The sequence below is a fragment of the Scatophagus argus genome, chromosome 19, assembly GCF_020382885.2.
Source record: "Scatophagus argus isolate fScaArg1 chromosome 19, fScaArg1.pri, whole genome shotgun sequence".
Taxonomy (NCBI): Eukaryota; Metazoa; Chordata; class Actinopteri; family Scatophagidae; genus Scatophagus; species Scatophagus argus.
Genome location: NC_058511.1, coordinates 8122453 through 8146645, shown reverse-complemented (window position 1 = coordinate 8146645; position 24193 = coordinate 8122453). Strand labels below are relative to the sequence as shown.

At 39.7% G+C, this 24193-nt stretch overlaps 5 protein-coding genes across 9 annotated transcripts; 2 read left to right on the top strand and 3 right to left on the bottom strand.

Moving 5' to 3' along the window:
• Positions 1-525: 525 nt before the first annotated feature.
• On the top strand, positions 526-2540 carry mrps10 (mitochondrial ribosomal protein S10). 2 transcript variants are annotated; one of them, XM_046372221.1, is made up of 8 exons: positions 526-678; positions 864-916; positions 1308-1377; positions 1511-1650; positions 1762-1870; positions 2062-2151; positions 2265-2350; positions 2447-2540. In XM_046372221.1, exons 1-7 carry the CDS (start codon positions 607-609, stop codon positions 2343-2345), a joined length of 615 nt encoding a protein of 204 aa, XP_046228177.1. In that variant the 5' UTR covers positions 526-606; the 3' UTR covers positions 2346-2350; positions 2447-2540. The 2 variants fall into 2 exon arrangements, with proteins under 2 accessions (XP_046228177.1, XP_046228176.1); XM_046372220.1 differs by having other exon boundaries at positions 2265-2540.
• Positions 2541-2975: 435 nt separating this feature from the next.
• si:ch211-51e12.7 (uncharacterized protein LOC336335 homolog) lies at positions 2976-10694 on the bottom strand. 2 transcript variants are annotated; one of them, XM_046372224.1, is made up of 6 exons: positions 10492-10694; positions 8364-8452; positions 7967-8116; positions 7589-7729; positions 7206-7331; positions 2976-4240 (listed from the first exon to the last, which is right to left on the bottom strand). In XM_046372224.1, the coding sequence occupies exons 2-6, from the start codon at positions 8450-8452 to the stop codon at positions 4156-4158; spliced, it is 591 nt and encodes a 196-aa protein (XP_046228180.1). In that variant the 5' UTR covers positions 10492-10694; the 3' UTR covers positions 2976-4155. The 2 variants fall into 2 exon arrangements, with proteins under 2 accessions (XP_046228180.1, XP_046228178.1); XM_046372222.1 differs by lacking the exon at positions 2976-4240 and adding an exon at positions 5434-6579 and having other exon boundaries at positions 10492-10691.
• An 806-nt stretch (positions 10695-11500) lies between these two features.
• Positions 11501-11920, bottom strand: msgn1 (mesogenin 1). Its single transcript, XM_046373925.1, has one exon. The coding sequence runs from the start codon at positions 11918-11920 to the stop codon at positions 11501-11503; it is 420 nt and encodes a 139-aa protein (XP_046229881.1).
• A 167-nt stretch (positions 11921-12087) lies between these two features.
• Positions 12088-19817, bottom strand: LOC124050090 (flap endonuclease GEN homolog 1). Its single transcript, XM_046372216.1, has 13 exons — positions 19395-19817; positions 19087-19285; positions 18805-18981; positions 18042-18152; positions 17882-17955; positions 17673-17758; positions 17307-17457; positions 16834-16870; positions 16667-16747; positions 16454-16584; positions 16292-16353; positions 15256-15405; positions 12088-14773 (listed from the first exon to the last, which is right to left on the bottom strand). The coding sequence occupies exons 1-13, from the start codon at positions 19553-19555 to the stop codon at positions 13389-13391; spliced, it is 2805 nt and encodes a 934-aa protein (XP_046228172.1). The 5' UTR covers positions 19556-19817; the 3' UTR covers positions 12088-13388.
• A 116-nt stretch (positions 19818-19933) lies between these two features.
• On the top strand, positions 19934-22810 carry ppil6 (peptidylprolyl isomerase (cyclophilin)-like 6). 3 transcript variants are annotated; one of them, XM_046372219.1, is made up of 8 exons: positions 19934-20089; positions 20188-20283; positions 20948-21136; positions 21311-21373; positions 21573-21720; positions 22200-22220; positions 22380-22515; positions 22609-22810. In XM_046372219.1, the coding sequence occupies exons 1-8, from the start codon at positions 20012-20014 to the stop codon at positions 22718-22720; spliced, it is 843 nt and encodes a 280-aa protein (XP_046228175.1). In that variant the 5' UTR covers positions 19934-20011; the 3' UTR covers positions 22721-22810. The 3 variants fall into 3 exon arrangements, with proteins under 3 accessions (XP_046228175.1, XP_046228174.1, XP_046228173.1); XM_046372218.1 differs by having other exon boundaries at positions 22200-22259; XM_046372217.1 differs by having other exon boundaries at positions 22200-22515.
• Positions 22811-24193: the final 1383 nt, after the last annotated feature.

The following is a 24193-nucleotide window of genomic DNA, read 5'->3' as shown; positions in this document are numbered from 1 at the left end:
TATTCTAAATGTACTTAAAACATAAAAAGCAAAGGCACACGTGCGAAAAAACTGTGTTATAGTGAATTATTATTATACTACCATGGACTGTATATAAAGTCGATGCTATATATTTTATATATGTTAGTGATTACTACGGAACAATTTAATGCTGTAGCTGGTTGAGGCGGAGCTTATTTTATTGTAAAACAATCGGGTCGTTTAATCTATAACATAATGGGAAAAGAGAAAAAACATAGCGGCTAACTTTAAAGATAATTACTTTTAGTATCTACAAAATATCAGTGTTTGCAAGGCTATAAAAACTGTCTGAAGCATCACAACATAATTTCTTGCTCTTTGTTCCAATATTTACTTTCTTTGACGTCGGGATTGGTTACGTTATAACTATTAGCTGTTTTTAATGTATCTTTGTTGAAATCTCTGTTATCTATATAAACTTTTATATAACAATATAAACAGCAATATTTAGTGTTTTAACTTACTGGTAATCTCACAAACAAATAAATAAATATACGATTTTAGCACCCAGCAGGTGACCCTCCGGTACACACGGGGGCAGCACTGGAAAGTTGCTTTAACTTTTGTCCCACCTTCTCAAAAGACATGGCTGCTCCCATGGCTCTGAGACGTGAATTACGCTCTTTGGCGAGGATATTTAACGGAATCTCACATTCGGTACAGTATTTAAAATGTTTTTGCTTGTTTGTTTAACACAATATGTACGAACAATTAACCAACGTGACATTTTAGGGTAGAAGAAGTAATCAGAAAATATTTCTATTTGGTCATTGCCGGCAGTTGTAGCCTGGTGGTTATAGAATACATTTTATAAATGTTTGCTAATTTGAGTTTATTTACAGGGACCGAGAACTTTGGGCATCGTTTCGGATCACAAAAAATGTAACATAATCAGGTAGGCCGTCGTTTTTCTTGCTCGCCAATAAACACCATTGCTTCGTCACATTTGAGATAACTTTAAGCAGTGCATCAGTGAGTAATCTCTATCAGTAACCACTATCTTTTGAGTCCTACACATTTAGTCAGTTATATTATTATAAGTTATGAAAGGAAGCAGTATTGCACATATTGTGCATAAATTATAAATGTCTTTTTACAACACTTTTGCAAATGTAATAATAATGTACTGATAAGATTTATATTTAATGAAGCTGTCCAATGTGACACCTTTGAATGTGAAACCCAGACCAGAAACAACTAATGCAATAAGCAAGCACTATACAAGGCACTATAAAATTTTGTTACTATACAAGAAATTGTTTACAGTCACTGTTCTGCCTCTGCAGGTCCCATCTTCCACTGACATCCAGCACTTCCTTCCACACAGCAGCAGTGTTTTCATCAACAACTTCACCAGTGAGCACTTTTTTATTTTTTATTCCTGACAGTTGTTTTTTTTTCTTTAGATTGTTGTTTATCTTCTCAAATAAATAAAAAAAACACAAGAGTGACACGTTGACTCATGGACACACATCTTGTTTCATTGCAGATCACTGTCACAGACAAGCCTGACACACTGTTTCAGAAGGTGTCACTGCTGGTCAAAAGCCATGACAGGGCCGTGTTGGACAGCTATGAGTTCTTTGCCACCATGGCAGCCAAAGAGCTGGGTGTCACCATCAGCAAAGTGTGAGCACTAATAGAGTCAACTTGTAACATTAAGACGGTAGCAGTGCAATGCATATTACTTTTCTTGTTGACATTAGTTTTAAGCTGTTAAGCTGCTCCCTTCTCCCTCAGTTATGAACCTTGCAAGGACGTGGAAAGGATGACACTCCTGAAGTCAGTTCACATCTTCAAAAAACACAGGGTCCAGTATGAGATGAGGACATACTACCGGTGCATTGAGGTGATGAGCCTGAGCATGGATATTGATATTTAATTCAATTAGTCACTGATAGACAAGAATTTATGTTCAGGCTTTATTCCTTGCTGATTAAAATCAACCCAGTTGTCAGGCTGTCTGTTTCAAAAGAATTTCTTTATGTAAGTGGTTTGTGATGATTAGATCATGAATCTAAAATGTCTCTTGTTTTGTAGCTGTCTCATTTAACAGGCTCCACAGCACAAGTATACCTTGAATATGTCGAGAGGAACCTCCCTGAAGGTGTCGCCATGGAGGTGACAAAGGTAAGTTACTACTGGTCATACACCAGCAACAGTCCCACCTGATCAAACTGATCGTGCAATTAAAAGGCCCAAATGAATGTGATTGTCCCCCAACCTTTTGCTCATGTTATCAGACTGCCATGGAGAAGGTTCCTGATCACATCCTTGAACCCTTGTGGAAGGACGACCCTGTTGACAACAAGTCCAGCCAGTGAATTCGGTGATGAGCGACAGATGCTTCATGTCTTTTCTCAAACTTAAGAGAATATGCTGAGTAAATGTGAGGAAATCTAATATTTACATATGGCTTTCACAGACTACTTGTTTTCTGTGACAAACAGCGTGGGATCAATTGTATGTTGTAATTTGTTTTTCAATCAATAAATTCTGAATTTAGTGATGACCTGTTACTTAGTCAGCATTGTCATATTGATATTTTAATACATTAATATTACAATGTTTCTGTTTAACTACCTTAAGTTATATTGGATTATTTATCTGTGTAAACGGATGTGTAGGACAGAAGACCAGCACACAAGAAATTATTTCTTTGCATTTATTCAGTAGTTAGAACACAAAAATCAAAGTAAAACATCAAAAAACAAAAAAATAATAAAAAAATAACATTAATTCCCTGCTGAACGGGGAAAACAGCATGGTGTACCATATGCTCTGTAATTAATGGCTGATACTTCCTGTCAATTTAAGGCGATTTGGTGAAAGCCCCTGTTTTTTATCATCATGGGCAGTTTTTGTTTCCGATTGTTGATGACTGCGCCCAGACCGTCTGTACTCTCCTACAGACTACAGAGGTGACACCCAGACATAAATCATATAGTGTGTTCCTTGCTGCAGAAAGACTGTTTACATTTCCTGCCATACAACACAAATCACATTATTAGAGTACTTTTACCTGTCTGGTTTTAAATGTTGTTAGATTAATATATATTACATCAGATTACATTACATCATTGGATCAGATTAATATGTATCACTTTGGGCCCAGCAAGTTCTCCAGGTGCCAGAGTGATTGGCAGCCTGTTGCAGCAGCTCTTGTGTAAGTAACAGACACGATTCAAATACTTTTGGTTTTGTTTGAATACTGCAGATCTGGAAACCTAAGCTCAGCAAGATGCACAGAAATGTCAAGGAAACTGACTTTCCTCTGGTTGTCCACACATAAATAAATATGCCTGAACACCTGAATCCTTAAAATGTTTTGTCCTCTAAATCACTATTGCAGAATACAGAACTATTCTACCTGAATATTTAATGTAACACTTCTGAAAAAAAGTACTGAAGATTCAGTTATGACATGTGGGCCTCCTGGGCATTTACTGCACGCATGTGAGACTGAAACGCTTCAAATGATTGAGGCGGCACTGTGCTGCAGCAGGGGAGTGGAAGGGCTTGCTCTGAACGTTGACGGCCACCAGATGTCCCTGTGCTGCTACAACTCGTTTCAAGCCTCAAAGCTTCACATCTTTTTTCCAGCACAAATAGAAAGCCCCAAAACTTCCATCCGCCCACCACTTTGAGTAACATAAGCAATGGCTCCATTCTGTAAGCCATGCCAGGGTGACAGTGAGCCTGCAAGCACGATACCAGGACCCTGAAACTGAAGAAGCTAAACGGATTCCAGTCATCCTTAATGTTACTATTCACATCTGTGCTTTTCCTGCTGTGATGTGTCAAAAATTCTTTATGACTGTTACTAGTGCAAAAATTCTGCCTTGCGGACTCATCTTTTTCCGCACATCCCTGCATGCTCCTTGAATCACCACAATGTGATTTCACAGTATGGATGTATACCCATGAAAGCGAGCAGAAATCTTACTAAACACGTTTTTAGTGTTTAGAGCAATAAATAAAAGAATAAGTACCATAACGAATACACCACAGTCCTCTGTGCTTCAACGATTTCATCTGAAAGAGAGAATCTCCAGGCATATGTGAGGGAGGGTTTAGAAATTAAGACACAAGAGGAGGCTCACCTTTTTCAAATGAAGTGCAAGACCTCAGATGTCACGCCGCTGGTGTAGGAGGGGAGAGATGTGAGGGGGTGCCTGGGTTCCTGGGGCCTGGGAGGTTAACTGTACTGTGTGCCCCCCTTCAGGAGACAACAACAGTCAGTCTGTTATAAATCAACCAAAGGTAGAAACAAGAAGGGACTACAGAGACTGAAGAGGAAGCAAAATGTACTGAGAGTGCTGAAGAGATGGAAGAAGACAGATAAGAGACGGAGACAGCCAACACCTGTCTGCAGCTAATTTATGCATTGCTAACTGTGATGACGTCTGCAGCCATACATGAGCATTCTGCAGAACATACAGAGCTCTTTTCATCCAGAAACAAATCCTTGTTTGTGCCATACATACAACACACATTATCAACTATAAATGCCTCTTCATATGCTTCTGTGTTGTCTCTATAGGTTCAGTAGATCGAAATTTGCATCACATTAAGGAAAAAAAGGCTATTAATTCAAGAAGTTTGCAAAATCCAAAGAGCTAAATATTTTAACTGGTGTCCCCCCTTTCATTGAATATCACATGAGATGGTGTCATTACTGTAAATCACTGGACTTTCCAAACTTGTTCATTTGATAGTATGCATAAGGTACAGCAACTTCAAATGCAACCTGAAGTATAACAATGACTAGGACCAGCAACACAACACAATGGCCAAAACGCACAATGTTGAGATTCTCAAAATCTCTTTGTCGCCTTTAAAGTCAAATTGAAATGAATGACAATGTCTAATTATGAAAGCAAGAAAATCCAAAAGTCCTTGGTCATATCAGAGTGTTGATCCTTTGCACATGATGTCCTCCTTTTAGACATGCTACCACTGAATTTTATCTGTGACGTGATGTTCAGTCAAAAGCATTTCAATGCCTGTCAAGTGGAGAGGTTGATCGAGTCCTCCAGTCAAGTTTACAAGGTTAAGGTAAGTGGCAATGAGTAAGTGAAATTCAGGTTCTTAGCTACTAAAAGTGCAATTCATGGATTAATAAGCCCTTTCTTTTCTGCAGCCCTCAGCAAGACTATAGAAATGATTAAGATCCACTGAATATTACATTCATTAAGGGCTCTTGGTCCTCCATACTCATCCAGAAACATCTATATGATAATGTGCATCTTTACGGTGGTCTTTACGTAGATCAATTGTTCACTTTCAAATATGAAACGGTGTTACTGTGCCACTGGGTACAGTCCTCGTTTTGACACTGCAATTCTGCCATTGCTGTAAATTGTAATGACAACTCTCAGACTTGTTTGTGAATAAACAAAAAAAGAGAAGTTGAGTTTATTTTTAGTTTTATTTTTTTTCTCCACGACTACGTCATATATCTCGACGATTTTCATAAAACACATTCACAGGTTCACAAAAGTTATGTTAATTACAGTGGATAAAGTTTTTCTAACACTTCAAAAAACTGAACACAGTAAAGAGTAATTTCTTATCCATAACTCAGGTAAATACTAATGGAATTTGCTTTCATTTATAAAAGCTACTAGATATATATATATATATATATATATATTTCAATATGCTATTCATTTAATGCCTTTTACTTCTTGTCTTTACACAATAAATTGCTAAAGACAAACATGAATGTTCCAAACAGCAATACTCATAACTTAAAAGAGCTGCACATGAACGATATAAAATTAAATACTCATGAATACTTGACAAGTGGAATATTGTCTTTTCACTTGAAAATTTTTTAAGTGTTCAACAATGTTTTGCTGCACGGTTTGGTGAGGTTATAAATACAGTAACTATTTCCATGTAACAAAAGGAAAGGTTAGGGAGGTCCAAGGTGTACTAAACTAGTAACAGTGGTGCTTGAGGGCTGTTGTGCACTCTTTCATCATTAGTTCCCCACCTTCAAATATGTAATGTCACCCTTTTTTTTAATTCTATATTAAGGATCAGGAACATTTCTTAAGGCTGACAGGGTGACTGTAACAAGAATCACAGAACATTTTATCAACTCTGAAAAGACCTTTCTCCTTTTGAGAACAGTGTTTTCAAACAGCTTATTCTCAACAAAGTCAAATAGCTCCTACAGTACCAACAGTATTTCTTTAATATAGATCACAGAACGCAAGGATGCCTTTACATTGTTAAAAGTTGTGAGGCATTTTTATGCGTCCTCAGTTGTCATTAGTCATATTCACAGTATTTCTTTGCCAGTAGACAATGTTAATAACCAGACATTTGGCCACAGACTATGTCATAAAGATACTCAGACTTTGCATAACACATAATTGAGGGGCATTTAATTTACTGCACCACTTTAGGCCCCTTCTACATTAACAGGTGCTTGGTTATTGTTTTTAGGGCAGGCTGTGTTAAAAGCGTCGGCCACCAGGGGGCCCTGGCCACCTCTGGCCTCTGCCAGGTGGGGGGTGAGGCGGAGAGACTGGTCCATTGTGGTAGCTGTGTAAAAGGATAAAATCACACATTGGATTCTTGGCTTTGGCCAATAGGGGACACACTCTGATAAGAGCAGCCATCTGAACTATTCCAGTCAGGGATGCCATCCCCTCTCACTTACTCTGTGTTTAATTGAATGGCAAAACACAGTGTAATGTCATCTGCAATTTAATATTTCATGCACGATTTAAGAGTATGGCTTCACAGAGTTGAACAGTAAGTATGTTGTTTTAATTATTTATAAGTTAACATTCACTAACTCAAAATTAGTAAGAAACTACTTGGTCAAAACGTTATATTACTGCTTCTGATAGAAAAACTGAGAAAGAAAAGTGAGAACTGACAATATAAGTGAAGGTATATAAGTGAAGAAAACTAAGCTATAACGAGGCTTCAGCAAGGGAAAGAAAAGACTGTGCGTTGTGTCACGACCCTTTTGTCTTTTGGCTTGCAGTTAACTGCGTATTTGCATCACAGATATGAAGCAATGTAACTGGTGTAAGCACGTCTCAAATGCTTACCGGATGCATTTTAAATCTATTTGGGAATCTTAAAGGCGTGCAAGGAAAGTGCAGAAAATCGTGACTTGCAAAGCTTAAGCATGATATTAATATTTAAAAAGCTCTTACCCCCTCGGCCCGCGAGGATGGAAGTGGTGTGGAGGTCCAGGCGGAGGCATTCCACGGCCTCGAGGGTGTGGAGGACGCCCTCTGAAACCAGGATGACCTGGAGGAGGGGGTGGAGGGGGTCCATGCCTGCAGACGGGGACAGTGTTGATGCAAATGTTGGGTCAGCTGAGTGACACCACACATCTACTCACTGGAGGCTAGTGATTCAAAAGGTGACAAGTAACAGGTGCAAGCTGAATTGCTCCATAAAAAGATATGGGTAAAACGGATGGTTACTTGCTCTTCAGCACACATACAAAACAATGTACATTTCGGGACAAACAGGCATTTTAAAACTCACAAGAATCATTTTTAAATCAATGATGTTTGTATGAGGTGGTTACCTAGGCATGGGTGGGAACGGGCCTCTGAGGTGCATGGGAGGTGGTGGTGGAGGAGGAGGAGGAGGAGGGCCCATACCCATTGGTCCACCTCTACCTCGATGACCTCTTACGTCTGGATAGGGTCGCATCCTTCTCATTCCTCTGCAAGATAGTTGCAGTCGAGTATTTCCATTTTCAATGCAGCAAAAACCAAGAATTTCCCTCCAGGGATAAATAAAGGAATTCTGATTCTGATAGCTGTTTAACTTTGAGATATACTAACTAAAGATCTATTACAAGTTTTAGAACCACACTATCTATTTGCATGATAATACAAATTAATAAGGCCAGAATTTGTCATTTATATTTAACACCATGTATAATTTCAAACATTAATACCTCATTGGTGCAAATCCATTCATGGGTCCATCTTTTGGTCGACCCCTCCCGTGTCCAGGTGGACCTAATCCTTTCATCATGCCCCGCCCCCCACGCATGCCACCTCGACTCATCCGACTCCCCCGACCGCGGCCTTTAAACCCACGGCCCCTGAGGAGAGCAATATGGGGAACACTGTCACAGTGAATAGTCCAACTTCAACTGGGCTGTAATAGGCAACACATTAACGAAAACCCAAAGGCAGTGAGCTAAGTTTCACTTTAATACCCATAAATAATATATATAAATATCATATAAAAAATATCAGATGGATGGAACAGGAAAAGACCTAAAATGGTCAACTCCAGTTTGGATTGGGAGATATGTTCATTGGAACAAGAAACACCATAAGACTGACCTGGATTTGTTTTCCAAGACAGATTTCTCAGATTCATCCTTGGAAGTTTTCGAAGTTTCTGTCTTCTTTTCTTCGGTGTCCGCATCCATCTGAAAGGGTGCAGGCCAACAGTTAGTACAGTCCTTTGTCACAATGACAGTAAAATGAACATTCACATGTTTCCCACACATTAAACATGCAAGACATATGCAACACCTGCCTTGGCATTAAAAGGATTTCTACATGCAAAAATGCACTTTGCTTCTACATAGAAAAAAAAGAAAGAAAAAATAGGCCATTTCATCATTTTAAAAACTAATTCATGCAGAAATAATTTGCAGTCTCCCTGTAGCTATAAAGGTAATCAAGCATAATGTTAACAAATGTGAGATTCATTCGCAAAGATTCACTATGTTGTATGACAGGTTTTTATTATAATACTCACTCACTCACAATATATAATGTATTTCTACAATGTGACCGGAAGCTGTTAAAATATCACTCAGCAGTTCCTGGAAACATGAAACCTCAGCGTTGCATTCACTACATTGCTTATGACTGGGTGTGATGGACTGTGCATGCCTCATACTGAAGCAGGTGACATCTTTGCAAGTTAAGCACAGACAACTGCAAGTCACAGCTGTGAGATGGAAAATTATTATTAGTACCAAAGCTTGGATCACTACTGTAAATTGCAGCATCTATGGCAATACTAGACAGTGGAGAGTGGAGTGGGAGTCAAGAGTTTTTGTGGTATATGGGAAAGATTAGATAAGGGAAGGGACAGTGTGTGTTAGACACGAGACTGCCACTTAACATGTATGGTGAATTTGCATTTTGAAATAACCTTCAAAATTCACCCTGAGGGAGCAACTACCTTAGAAAAACTAAAAGATGTGCCTGTAACTTATTTTTCTGTCAGTTCATCTGATATTTTGGCTTCAGACCCAGCAATGCCCATGAGTTTAAGGAGTCTACAAACTGATCAGAGAACCTTATTGTGAAAAAGCCCAAGGACACAATGAGCCTTCGACTCAATATTTATAAACAATTCTGCAGATATTAAAATGTGATTGTGAAATGTGAAAAGGATTAACTAACCATGAGATAAAATATTTAGTACTAACCCCGCAGGACTATTATTCCTTCATTATGGTCGTTTCAGCAGTTTAAAAATCTGTAATATAGGTCTCTGGGATCGGTTCTTATCAGTCAAAGACAGACGAGCTGTGAGTATCAGTACGTTTGTAGACTGTTTTAATTTATGCAGTCTGATTCTCGAATACTCTCTCTGAACTGTATACACTCAGTTGCCAGTTTACAAGGTACACCTTACGAGGTCTAAAACAAAAGCCAAGACATTAAGCCTACAAATGTACATTTTCTTTTCTGAAGACTGTCGTTCGTGGTAATGTTAAACTAATAAAAGTATAGCCTATAGTCTATATGGATGTCTTTACATCTATCTTTACACAGATATCTAAACAGATTATCTGACTCCACATTATTGCATGTTGTAGAGGAAGCCAGAGCACACGGGTTGTGAAGCACTCCCATTGCTTCTAACCCCTGTGACAATCAACATAAACTTTAAAGAGTATAACCCTGTCATGGAGAACCGCCTATCACTTGACGTTGCACACACAATGTTATTTTAAAGCATATAAGCCTGCACAGACAAAGGCACGTCGAGCGTCACGGAAACATTTTTATCCTAATCCTGACAGGCGGTTGGAGCGATGTGAGACCTTAAATATTAAGCTAAACAAGAGGGCCATTGTTCAACAAATGCACTTAAGGGCTAACAATAGTCTTCAATACTGTTGTAGCGTGTAGGAGCTAATGTTGAAGCACAGCCGGCTAAATTATGATGCAAAGAGCTCGGAAGGCCCTGACTAATTCCTGGATTTAACGTCGCAGAACAATCCTGACTTTGAACTATGTTGTGTTCAGTTACTTCGTAATAAACAGTATTTACACGTGTAGGTGACGCTTGAGTAGCCATTTTCCTGACTGAAATTGCTAAATAAAAAAGCCATATACCAAGTGGGCACTGAAATAGTAGTGATCTACGAAAGGGGCGTTCCTGAGAATTTTAAAACGCTTTGGTGCTCCATTGAAACGTATCGTTAGAGAAGGAATGACTTACTTCTGTTAGTGATGCAGGCGAGGTAGATTCAAAAAGTAATGTAATTTTCCTATTTGCTAAGAAAAATAAAAAAATATCTTAGAAAAATAAAAAATGTACAAAATTTCCAACGGTTTCTGCAGCTTCTTCGCGCTTTGAAATGGCGGCTTCGACAGACTAGACTACATCCCAGGTTGGGATTTCTTTGTGAGGAACACATTATGGAAAAGTTACGCCCACAGGGAAGAATGCTGCTGTCTGATTGGTTAATTGTTGTTCCCATTCCGTCTGCGTTCGATATTTTGGCGTTCTGATTGGAGGAACTGCCTGACTTGCGTTCAATTTCTCCTGCTCGTCCAGAAGACAGTTCATTAATTAAATGGGCCACAAGTTCAACACATAACGCTAATTTATTTGTACACGTTTAAGTAGAAAACATGTTTGAGAAGGTAAACTGGAATCTGACACACTGGATTTGTGTAAACATGATAAACAAGCCCGTTGTTTTATAAACGGATGAAATGCAAAGAAGTAAATAGACTGTTTAACTCATCCTGAATAAAAAACAAAATGACTAATTATTAAACAGCTTTCAGACTCATAACAGAAAATATCATGCAGCTAGTTTTAAAATGTACCAATAAACAAAAAGACTGAAATCATATCAATCACAGCATGACAGTATGTTTTGTATTGCTTTTCTAAATTCTCTGTAAACAGTTTCAGTAGAGTTTCTTCATCAGTAAAGCTGTATTTCGTACCCATCAACATATCATCAGTGAAACATATACACATCAACAAACAGTAAAAGCAGCATCATATACAAAAAAATAATAATTGCCAAATACCCGCTAAACAATATTTACACCAAGGGCCAAACAAAGAGAAAGTGAAATATGAAATGCAGTCGAATGATTAAGTTATCTTAAAGATGCTGCACTGCACATAAGAAAAAATAATTTCATAAAACATCCAGCTGAGTGTGAACCTGTGCGTAAATTGGGTTCATTCGTGTCCGTTAAGGCGTCCGTTACGCGCGGCTCAGGATATCTGAAAGCTTATTGATGTATTCAATTGTGTATTTGAGGGTTTGTATCTTGGTTAGAGGTTGTCCTCTTTTGCTGTAGTCCGGCGGCAGGTAGTCACGAAGCTGGTGCAAAGCCTCTGCAAGACTCCTCATCCGCATCTTCTCCCTCTCGCTGGCCTTCATGCGTCTTTTGGTGGACATCTTGGGCTTGCTCAGCCTCTGCGCCGTTGGAGTTGATCTGCGTTCCGCGAAGCCGAAAGGGAACTCATTGACCTCCTGATGGCCGCTGGAGCAGCACATCTCCGGCGAAGAGCACATGGAGTCAATCGAGGACTCCGGTGAGGTGGACTGAAGCGAGTCCTGATCGTCTCCCAAACTGCTCCACTCAGACAGTATTTTGGCTGAAACAACCTCCAGGTCCATGCTAGATATATTCCGAGACTTCCAGAGGTTCATGCAGCGAGCATGACATTAAGGGTGAATGACAGGCAGATTGTGTGAAGGTGGTTCGGCCAAAGCGTTTTTATATAGAAGCAGATCTCCGGAGGTTTATGGGTTCACAGCTGAGGCGAAAAAAGTTCAAAGAAAACCCCAAGTGCCAAAATGCGACCTTCCCGAAGGGCGTCGTTCGTTATCACAGTGGTGTGAATAAGGCTAAATAGACGGATAATGTAAAAGAAAGAAAAATAATTAGATTCCTTTTGTGGGAAATTACTCTTTAAAGTCTGCACGACGACAATTATCAGTTTGATGCGATCTGTCCAATGAAGGAATGGAAGGATGCTGTTTCACCCGAGATCTTCACACCACACTGGCAAGTCAGGCCTGCGTGTGTCTTCAGTCTTAAGTTTTATAGCAAAATAGACAAGACAATACTATTCTCAACTTACACAACCTTACAGGGACAAATTTTTGAAAATATATCAGAGTAACTAAAGGTTCAGAAAGGGGGGGGGGTCATTATCCTGTCTGGAAATGGGACAATTTAAGTCAAAAAATAATTCAACATTCACTGTTCTTTTGCTTATTCTTAAAATCTGTCGCCACCTGGAGTCACGCTATTTGTTTCCAAAGTAGTTTCTCCAGTTTGATAAGTTCTCCGTGAACTGTAAATATCCTTCAGAAGGGAATTACATGAGCCAACATGATTTGGGAGACAAGTTGATTTGCACTGGAAAACAATCAGAATTATCCTGACAAAGGGAAAGATTTAAGACCCAGCAGGACTGACTTGTTATTTGGGCAGAGGATGCAGCTGTCACCAACCTCCTGCCAGACCTTTCATGTCTGAAAAAGGTGTGCAAGGCCTCACTCATGATCAAGGGGACCAAACACTGGCAGGTTGTAAAACCAATGGTTCAGCGTCTTCTCCGTCCTCCCAAGCTGTACTGCTCCCTCTCTCTATGTTCCTTGTCAAAATGAAATACCATTTAATGCTGAAAGCTGTCCTAATCCACAACCTTTCTCCCTGTTTTACATCAACTGTTCCTGTCAGGAACAGTGAAACACTCATCAAGAAGTGGTGCTTTTAAACCACATCTCACTCATTTAATACATAAAAGTGTGTCTTGTCTCATTGTCTTGTCCAAACAGTCCAAAAAAATATATTACATTTATTGCAATGTTAAAAGCAGCAAAGTCTTGTATTTGAGTTGCTGGAAGAATTCATATGTGCTTGAAAAAATACTTAAACAAGCTATCCAAAAAGTTGCAGATTAATTCTCTGTCAGGTAATAAATTGTCTTATTGGTGCAGCTCTACTCTAACAAGCTGGTGAATAGATCTCCAGGTAAGATCTTGTTTTTTTTCCCCCCTTCAACATTATAAGTTAACTTTCACATTCAACAAAAAAGTAGCATAAATGTTGTCCATTATTCAGTAATCATGCTGGTCACTTGAGGAATTTCAGTCTCAGTCGCTCAGCCAGTGGCAGCGGACTCTCACTACAAACCACTGAATCGTCACTGTCCACCACAGCGACAGGCGATGCTGGAGTCTGAAGGAGCACATCATCATCCACATGAGCTGCTGAGACATCCTGACACGTGCTTTCTGTTGATACGGGTATGCTGTCTGTCTCAATATCTACACTGCAGCTCTGTGGTTTTAGCTGTACTGATGGCACAGTGCGAGCTGTCTTCTCTGTCTGTTTGGTTGTTTTAGGTCTAGAAACAGGTTTCAGGGGGAAGTCTGAAAGGAAGCTGTGCTTTATCTTATTTGTTGGCTTGATCTTAGCTTTCCTTTGAGGTCCAAACTGCAGGTTCTCTGTGTCACTTTCCTCACTGGATGAACCCATGCTCATACACACACTCTTCTTGGTGGTCTGACTCTGCAGCATGTTTTTCTCCCTTTGGCCTGGGTCAGAGTGGCACCTCTGTGGTGGGACAGCTGAGGATGAAATGGCTGTTCTGACAAATTTATATTTCTGAGGAGGCTTTTGGGAGTCTTTAAATTTGCTCTTTGTCTTACTTTGAGCTTGCACTGGAGGCCTCAGCTGCTGATTTGCACTGTGGGATTCTGTCTCTGCTTTATTTGTTGCACACTGCCTTTTGTCAGTGAGTGGTTCCTTTGTAACCATGGCAGATTCCTTCCCTGATTTATTCTCATGGCTACATTTACTGGAGATTTGTCCATTTGGTGTTGAGTTTGAGTTATGAGAAGAAGTGTGTTTAAGAGAGGCAAGCTCATAGTTTAGTTGTTTGGAGACCAAATCATTGTGCACCTCCATCTGGTTTATAGCTTTAGAGGTGTTCCTCATGAGCACCCTGTCCCTTAGAGGACACTCCACGTTGCACAACTCCATAGCAGATCTGGAGTCGGCCTCTTTGACGTCACTTGAGTTTTTGTGCCCGTTGTTCCTGTGCTCCGTTTCCTTGGCCTCACTGCCTGTGGTTTTGCTTAGTGTGGGTTCAGTGGCGTGGTTTGCGGCCGATTGTGGAGTTGGAGAGGACGTGAAGGACAAAGCATCCCAGTCAATATCACTCAGGTGTAAAGCGTCAACAACAGCAGAGACAGAAGGTGAACTTTCTGGTCCTGCATGAGACAGAGGAGTACTTGGGTAATCACCCAGACCTCTGTGGTCTTCTTTTAACTTCCGCTGCTGTTTATGGTTCACTGGAGTGTCCACAAGCACCACTTCCGCTGTGTTTGAAACATTAGGGAGCGTTTGTGGCTGAGTTTCAGAGGAACTCTGCAGGGTCATCTGGGACAAGAGGTCTGAAATACCATCTGACATCAGGTCAGATGGTTTCTCCTTTTTACCCTTTGGCTTTTTCTCTGTAAGGAAGATTGACACTGGATGTTAGGGTTCAAACTCTAAAAGATCACAAACACATTTTGAATGATTTAATAGCTGCTGTGAACATATTCATTCTTAGCTGTAAATCTCTGTCAGTCTCAGTGGTGGTTTTCCTACACATTAGGAAGTGAAGCTCTGCAGCAGTTATGGTTGGTGGTGGTGGTGTGGGATAAAGTGACAGTGAAGCCCAGGAGACAGACACCTCATGTCTGCATCAAAGCCTTTGGTGTGAACTAGCCGAGCTGCCAAACTCTACATTTTCAGGTGTCAGAGCTGCTATATTAGGCAGCCTTGAAAAACAAGTCAAAGCTCCAGGTACCTTTGATCACATCCTTTTCAGCACAGTGTGGGAAGTCTTACAGCTTATCAAATCTGTGTGTGTGTTGGGGGGTGTATGTATGTATGTTCATGTACTAATAAGGCCTTATTTAAAGTGAATACTATCACTTTGTTGTCTTACTCTTGAGCTTGTTCTCCTCAGCCAGAGCTTTGTCTCTCATGTAGCTCTCCACCAGCTCTGGGAAGGCCACACGGAAGAGAGACGCTTCCTCCACCGTCCTCACCTCATGTTGATCCTCTGCAGGCCAATCATCAGGAAACACATAATGGTCTGTCAAAAAAAAGATGTCAAGGTCAGGTCCACAATGGTCTCAATAAGTGTTTTTGATTTATTGTTTGTTCTAGAACCATCAAAAAAATGGGGTAAAACACATTAAGTGTCCTAGTGACCAAATTTACATCATCAAATGCCTTATTAGGTCAGATCGACAACATAGAAAAAAAAATATTCAGTTAAATATAATGATACTAAAAGGAAAATCAGCAAACTGTCACACTTGAAAACCTGGAACAATAAAATAGTTGTCATTTCTGCTTGACAAAATGACACGAATCAATTAGCAGAATAGTTGACGGTTAATTTTGAGTTAATTAACTTCTCAATACAAAATAACAATATATATTTTAGGCTTTTTAAATCATAAATGCTACCATACCTTGTCAACCACTTTGCTTATAAAGCAATTCTGGAATACATACATGTGTTATATGTATGAGTGTAGTGAGACGATGAACTCTTGAGAAACCTTTGTCAATCTACCACTCATTAAACTGTATGATATAACAGAACAAATGAGGAACAACATTTTGAATTAGCCGACTGAGACATCCTCAGGCTGGTCACGTCAGGTGGGCTTGTTAGAGAAGCAGACTTTGATATGACAGATTTCCCAGCCTGGGGAGGAAGTCAGTTTAGCACCTAGTGGCTGTTGTGACTGATCTGTCACCTCCAAACCCCACCTCACAGCAAGTCACTAACAGACAACCCGGTGACGAGCACCCTGCACCCCAACCTCCGCTTAATGCAGCAGTCATGTCACTCAACCCAGAGGATGTTTTCTTAATATTAAGCTTTGATTCTCTGACTGCAGGAAAAACAGAAAAATATTAAATATATTGATATGAATAGTGTCCTTTGTTGAGTGATTTAAACTGACCTGGTGTGCTCCAGATGATTTCAAAGCAAGCGATGGCATTCCTCACTCTTGGTTTTAATATTCTTTGTGGGAAAGAGGTCTTGTTCATTAAGCACGTACTGAAATGAACTTTTATCCCAAAAACTGGTGGTTATAAAAAAAATTGAAACTGAACTTGACTACCTGAGTGGCTTGATTTGGGACGACATTTCTTTTCCATATGTTCGGTTCACCAGCTCTGCGTAGGTCATCAAAACTAAAACCTTTTCACTGGTGTAGTGCTTCGGCCACTCCATCTTGTTATAGGCAAAATTCTGGAAAAAAAACACAACTATTTTACATGCAACCAACGAAAGAGACAACCACCTGAACAAGTAATTTAAATCCACCGTGTACCTGCATTAGCAGCATATTTGGCCGTCTCCTCTTGAAATGTGACACAGGCTTATCCTTGGAAATCAGGAACTCCCTAATGATCTGCAAAATGCAAATCAAGTGTTACCACCATATATTCTAGGTTATTATACCACTTATGAACACCAAGCAGACGAGAACAGCTGTACCTCTGTAAAGGGGAACTGTTGACTTGCCAGTGTTTTCCTTAAAAAGAAACAAACAAGAACACACACAACTTTAAAAGCATCATGACACTGATTATGAGTTTTCAAAGCCCGTGTTGTCTCAAGTTTTGTTTTCTCTGGCTAATGGTCCAAAATGCAAGGATATCAGGTATATATATAGTTACATGCGTAACTTGAAACAATAACTTTCCTGCTAGTCAATAGAGATTAACAGACTACTTAATAAATTACTGCTGATTGTTTCAGCATTAAAGTAACATTATCATTTATTTCACTTCCTCAGATTGACTGAAGAGGATCAATGAGAGATTTACTGTAACTCGTCCTGGTTTTATAATTTGTTGGTTTTATGCTCTTGCTTTCTCGTGCCATTTCATTCTTGCTGTTCATTTTCTGTACTTACTTTTACTACATTTGTGAAAAAATTAATCCACCATTTATTTCCTGTTACATACTTCCTGATATTTGCCTCAAAAGACAAGGCCTGGCGGGTCTGTTCATAGCGGTGCCAGTCACAAGGACACTGGTAGTCAAAGTCCTGAGGCTGACAGAAGTGTTTGCTGTCGCAAAGCACACAGCCACCGCGCTCATGTGCCTTCACCGAACCTGAAAAATGGAGGAGAGGAATCAATACATATTCTAGAAAACAGGAGAAGTTGGTAAAAAGCCAAGACAAACAACTTAAAATATAAAATATGACCCACTACTATAAATTGGGTGTAAAGTTGGAGGCATATTCAGACCCCCCCACCCCCTTTTGCTTACCACCTCTTATCAGACTCAGCAACGGGGGTCATAGTTCAAAGTGGGGCACCACTCACCAGGATGTCGACACACGTTACAGTGAGCAACCTTCTTTACAACTCCTTCAGACACACCCGCCTTCTCCTCCTTCCACTGGTTGAACCTGGTCAGAGAAAGGTTACAAGTGCCCAAAAACAAGACTTGTTACCACTTGTACACAGAAAGGAATAAACTGTTTCTCCGTAGACAAAATCAAGAAGTATGATTGGCAAGTTGTGTTTCCTACCTCTGCAGAAGTGTATGTCCTTTCAGCATCTGGATAAGCCTCAGAGCCTGCTCTTTACCAACCCCAGGTATGCCCTTATAATTGAATGCCAATGTACAGTTAAGTCATTCATATGAACGATTTTGATGTTGGCAACTTCAGATTAAAGGGCTCTCCCCACCTTAGGAATATAATCACAGCCAAGAAGGATGGCCAGACCGACAAGATTCTCTCTGGAGAGATGTAACTCTGTTTTGACCCTGGAGGTCCTGTAACAGTCCACCTGAGGGTCCTGCAGGGAAACAGGAGAACAATATCATGGTGATTTGATGATTGTCACAGTCAAGGCATCAGTAAAATAACAAACAGAATTTAACAAATATAGATGAACACAGAATAAATACTTGCTGGTTAAAATAAAAGGTGTAGGGCCGTAGCTAAGACCAACATTCATTATTGATTAAAGCTATGAGTAATTTCCTACAAAATGTATAGACTCATAAAAAAGTAATGTAATCACTTGGGACCCTCTAGAAGTGTGTGGTGGTGTCTGCAGAGATGATAAATACTGTGATAAAATACTAAAGATCAAAACTGAAATGCAGTTTCTAGCTGTCCATCCATTATTAGTTAATTACTAAACTAATAATTTTGCTTATAAATTATAAAATAACAAAGCAAAAGGGAATTTGTGTTTAAAAACAATCCTGGAAAAGCACAGCTTTGTCAGGTGCCTTTAGTTTGCTGGAGAAAGTTTAATCCAAATCACTGCACTGAGTTAGGATCACAAGGATCAATGCAGCTCAAATCCCCAGAACATTTTGAACAGAAGCAGCCTGTCAAATGAGCAGTGAAGCATATTCAGCAAAACTCCTGAGATTTACAATCAACTTTCGCCCGAGTTTGTTCACTGCGGACAAGCTGAACATCTCCAGACTTCATACTTTACTGTTCATATTGAAGTTCCTGTAGACAGTCTGGGCTCCATACAAGAATGCGTCTCCATCATTAGTGATGCAGCCGTCCACGAGGCCCTGTGAGTCCAGATAGGCACACATGGCCTCAGCCTCCCCAGCAGCTATCACCCACGGCACACCAAGAGAGTCCAACATGTCTGCACACTACAGAGGAAAGATAAGGTAAGATAAGAACACGAGTGCTTAAAAAGCAACGTGAATGAATCATTACTGTCGTGAGAGATGCAGGACAGTGGAGAACCAACCAACCTCTCTGAGTACCGATTTAAAGCGCCCTCTGCTGGTGTTTGTTATGGGCTTAGAAGCAGAAGCCTTTTTGAGTCCTCCATATCTTGTTTCTGTCCTCTTGCTCATGGTTTCCGCTTTAAGTTTAGGGGCTTCCCCCTCCATCACAAAGACAAGCTTTACCCCCATAAACGTGAGGGATGACACCCTGAAAAATAAGTTCCTGGACAAAAAAAGAAATACATCGGCTTAGGGTGATAAATGGCAAGCAGACGTACAACAAGACACGGTTTAAAAGATTAGAATTGAATCTCACATCATAAGGAATTTACCTAAGGTGGGGTTTGGTAACTTTCCCCATCATTGCCTGGACATGCTGGGCCTCGCACACCCATAAACTCAGGTCAACTGCCAGCGTCTTTCCGCTCAAACTGTAGAGTGGCACCGATTCACGAACCGGCTCGACGATAGACCACAACTCGTGAACACCCATAACGACCCCAAAATGGGTTTTAAAAGATTTAACGCGAGGAAAATGTATGAATGACGTTAACGCTACACAACAACACAGGACAACGACGCGGAGATTTCAAACCGTGGCGCCGTTGGGCCACGTTCCAATTCGTTAAACATCTCTGTGCTACTCTTCCTTGTTCCAATGTTGATTGTCATTAAAATTAAATTAGCGTTAAAAAGAAAATACATTTTACATATAACTTGAATATTGATCATTATTGAGCTGTTTTATTGAGTTTAGGTTTTCAATTAATATAATTATTTTAGAAAACAAGTTGAAAAGAAAGGATACACTCAAGAAATTGATCGAAGCCCAACATTTGAACATGTACGTCATCTTAAAGCGCCTCCAAGTGCTTGTTGCTATGGATATGAGATCTTGTTTACAGGCTGAGGACCTTCTGTTTTTGGGGAAGGATTATCCTTTTCGGCCATGGGCTCCAAAATGCAGTTAGAAATTGTAGGTTTAATTAAAGACCATAACTTCCGTGTCGCCAAAAGCATTGCCGAGGTAAATCTTTTTGTTTTAGCTTCACAGATCCATTGTTTCATGTATTTCATATGTTTTCACGACACTTTTCTAACGACACTTTTGACTATGCACAACAGGGACTAAAACAGAAGTTTCCCGAGGCATTTTTGGATCCAAAAATTCAACCACTTCTTGAATTTGACTGGCACACATATCTTCGCAACAAGAAAAGTGTAAGTCATCCCTTAATCTAAACTATTCATAAAGAACCAACATGCCAGTGCTGTGATGAGGTTCTGCACAGTATTTTATACTTCAGCTACCGACGACTACCTCATTACAGTAAAACTTTTAAATACTCTTAAAGTATCAAGTAAATGTACTCATTAGGAAGTAGCATGGCCTTGTCGGTGTTATGTTGTTACATTACTATTACTATATTAAATTAATAATGATGATATTACAACTTGTCACTGTGGAGTTCATTTTAATTAACATGTATATGGCTGGACATTGTATTTCATAAATGATCATAGTTTAGTTTTAGCATAATCTTATTCTGTAAGAATAATTTATAATTAAAACTTTGGGTAAATAGTACAATATATTGACTGACATTCAATACAGAAAAAGTGTCAAGGATCATAAAAGCAAGTACAAGTACAACAAAATTGTCCCATACTTGGGTAAAGGTACTATCTGATAATATTTGATACACTGATAATATCATTTGAAATGAGTGGTGAAAATGCTGTTATAAATAATGATGGCAAAGGTATGAACTCAACTATGCAGCTGAACACACCCACACAACAAAATACTGCTGTAGTTTGACGTTTTTCTTATTCGAAGATGGTGAATCAGCACACATTTTTTGCCCAACACTTGTGATTCAAGGAGCTGCGTGGTGAAGTGTGGCAATACTCCAGCAGCCTGATGTGCTTTCTGAACGGCCTTCTCCTCGGTAATGAGAAAGATCTTGCCAGCTGGGCCAAGAAGCAGTGGAGTTTCACTTTTAATCGGCCGCAAGCTTTCTATATGGCTCTCACCGAGGACTACTACACCAAACACCTCCAGAACACTGGGGCAAGTCACAGTCACACAAATAGCAAGCATGGGTAAAACATGGAGGTGTATGGAAAATTAATTTTCCATTTGGGCTGGGTATCTTCTATCTAATATTTCTCTGTTTAAAATTACATTTGTCAGATCTGAAAATGTTAAATGCAAAGAATACACGTCTCTGTCCTTTTATTATAGCATCAGTTTGTCTTCATGGACATTGAGATAGCAGGAGAGGCAGCAGGGAGGTTATTATTTGAGGTGAGACGACTCTGACATTTTGTAAAGCACAAAATGAATGTATTTTCACCTGAGTTACCTCAACCCTCTGACTTTTGTAAGCATTCCTCACAATCAAATTTGACAGAACACTGATATAAATTGAAATTGCCGATATAAAAAACTGGATGACCTTTGCTCAACAGCATCACGTTCACAGTGTACATTGTTCTCCCCTCAGCTGTTCTCAGATGTTTGTCCAAAGACATCAGAGAACTTCAAGGCTCTGTGCACAGGAGAGCGAGGCCTGTCACAGAGAGGCCTCACACTTTGCTACAAGGGCTCTCTGTTTCATCGTGTGGTCCCCAACGGCTGGGTGCAAGGAGGAGGTACGGTCCACCACACCAGTCCTGTAACAATGTTAATGAAATTTAATTGGTTTTCACACAGAAATTAAATACAATTACAATAGAAATGCACAAACTTCCACTTAACTTTAGTATTTACACATGATACATATATGGTGTCTGCAAAGATGAAAGCTATATCAATAAGTCACCAGTGTGCAGTATGGGGATGTGAGCTAGCTACATGTGGGCTTGTGGTCAGGATGAGAATGGATTTAAATGTTATCTTTTTTCTGCTCTTAAATTCTACATTGGCTGCAGTTGAGTGATATAATTTTTCCGCCACTTATCTGATCCTGCTATTTACAATTAGCGGAAAAAGAAGTGAACACCTCCAACTTCCTTCCACATTCACTTCCACATTACTGGTTGTTTTTCATTGCACAACTGTTTGATATCATTAGACTGAGGAAGTGAATCAAAATAGTGTGGTTAACCAACCGCATCTTTCAATTTGGCAGATATTTCTCCAGGAAGCAAAGGTAATGGAGGGGAGTCAATCTATGGATCAACCTTTGAGGGTAAAGAAGTTACAAACAGCTCAAGACATTTAAAGTATCACCAAGGCAAAGCACTGTGCATACGCGTGGATTTGTGGGTTTACTTGCACTGTCTGTCACACATGTCCTTCCTCCTTTTAGATGAGAGCTTTGCCGTGTCCCACGCTAAACGGGGCATTCTAGGAATGGCCAATAAGGGTCGCCACAGCAATGGCTCCCAATTCTACATCACCCTACAGCCATCACCCTGGATGGACAGGACCTACGTTGCCTTTGGGTTTGTATGACTTAATCTGACTTTTTTTTTTTTTTTATCTCATATCTCTTATACAGTTTTGTTCAAGCTTAATGTCTTTATTTTCCATTCTAGTCAAGTGGTAGAGGGTGTCGACGTCCTCAGCACATTAGAAGAGGCTCCGACTTGCAATGAAAGGCCCAAGTATGAGTGTAAAGTTACAGATTGTGGAGTTTTTAAGTTTTAGCCTCTATACATTAGTTGTTGATGTCTTTTAAAAACCCCTCCCAATGTTTTTCATGTAGAAAATATACACATAAGATGACATTTGACTTACACATCTTGTGTCTTTGTGTTTTTTGTGTCCTTATCAACCAGTTTTTCATCATTCTTCAGGGGTTCCTCATAAAATAACCTGTGTTTGTGGGAGAGAAAATGCTGGGTTATTTCTACACCCAATTACTGGGTTGTGACAGTTTGACCATTTATTGGGTTATATTAGCCCATGCTGGGTTATTTTCTATAACCCAGCTGCATGGTTGGTGGTTTGGAACTCAACCTCCAACATGGTATTCTACCCACTGTCTGGGTCACTTTACTGCCGGTAGCTTAAATACTGGGTTACCTCACTGAGCATTTTAAGGTCATCATCTCAAGAAGCATTTCAAAAATAAAATAAAAATGTTTTTTGTATACTGAAAATTGTGAACTGAACAAATTCTTTGAGAGTGAAATACCAGTCTAAAAAATTAGCACATGTGCAACTCCTGTGTCTGTGTACTGGTTGTACACAGTATTTAAAGAAATCGTTTTGGCTTTGTCTAGCTTTCATTTGGTAAATGTTGCTGATAAAAAGACACTTTCAACAACCTAGCAAATACTGAGTTAAAGAGTTATGTAAGTGCTAATATTTAATAATTTATATTCCGTTAGTGAACTTTTCATAAATGCCCACAAAGCACTGGCTGCTGACAAAACATTGTTGAAATGGGCTCTAGGCACAGTGCAACCGGAAAATTCAGGTAGAGGAATCAGAATCAGAATTCTTTAAGGAGTAGGAGAGTAAGGAGTAGTGGCTGATGAGGGCTCCTTTCCTTCCTCATGTCCACTATCATCTCCCTGGTCTTGCCCGTGTTGGGGATGAGGTTGTTGTTCTCACACCATGTCACACTACATCACCCATATACAGAGCTGTGGCATATTTCAACCTGGAGTATTGTGATCATAAAGTCAAGTCCAACCCAGGTGCTGGGTCAAAGGCTACACACAAGGGATACAAGGCCTTGAGGCTGCTACCCAACCTTTTGCCCCCACAAGCCTTCAAAATGGGCAAAAAAATGATGCAGCCCACTGTCTCTGAAGCCTTGAAGGCCTTTATTGACCTTCAACCTGTAAGTGATATTTAGAAACTTTAGAAAATAATGTCATATTTTGTTGCTTTGTTTTAACATTGAATACATTGTTTTTTGTCATTTTGATTGCTCTTGTATTGCAGGTTGGCATCAACATGGTTGAATATTTGAGGGATGAGAGCAGGCGGAAACTGAACTGGGTCCCCAGGTTTATGGTGTAGTTGAATTGTTCATTCTGTTATGTATTTTTAACTATTTGTTCTTGTACATAATTATTGTTCTTGTATATAATTACATAATAATTAAATTTTTTCTTGTACATGTTTTTTCAACTTTTTGTGCATTTTTCCCATTTTAAATAAATGTAT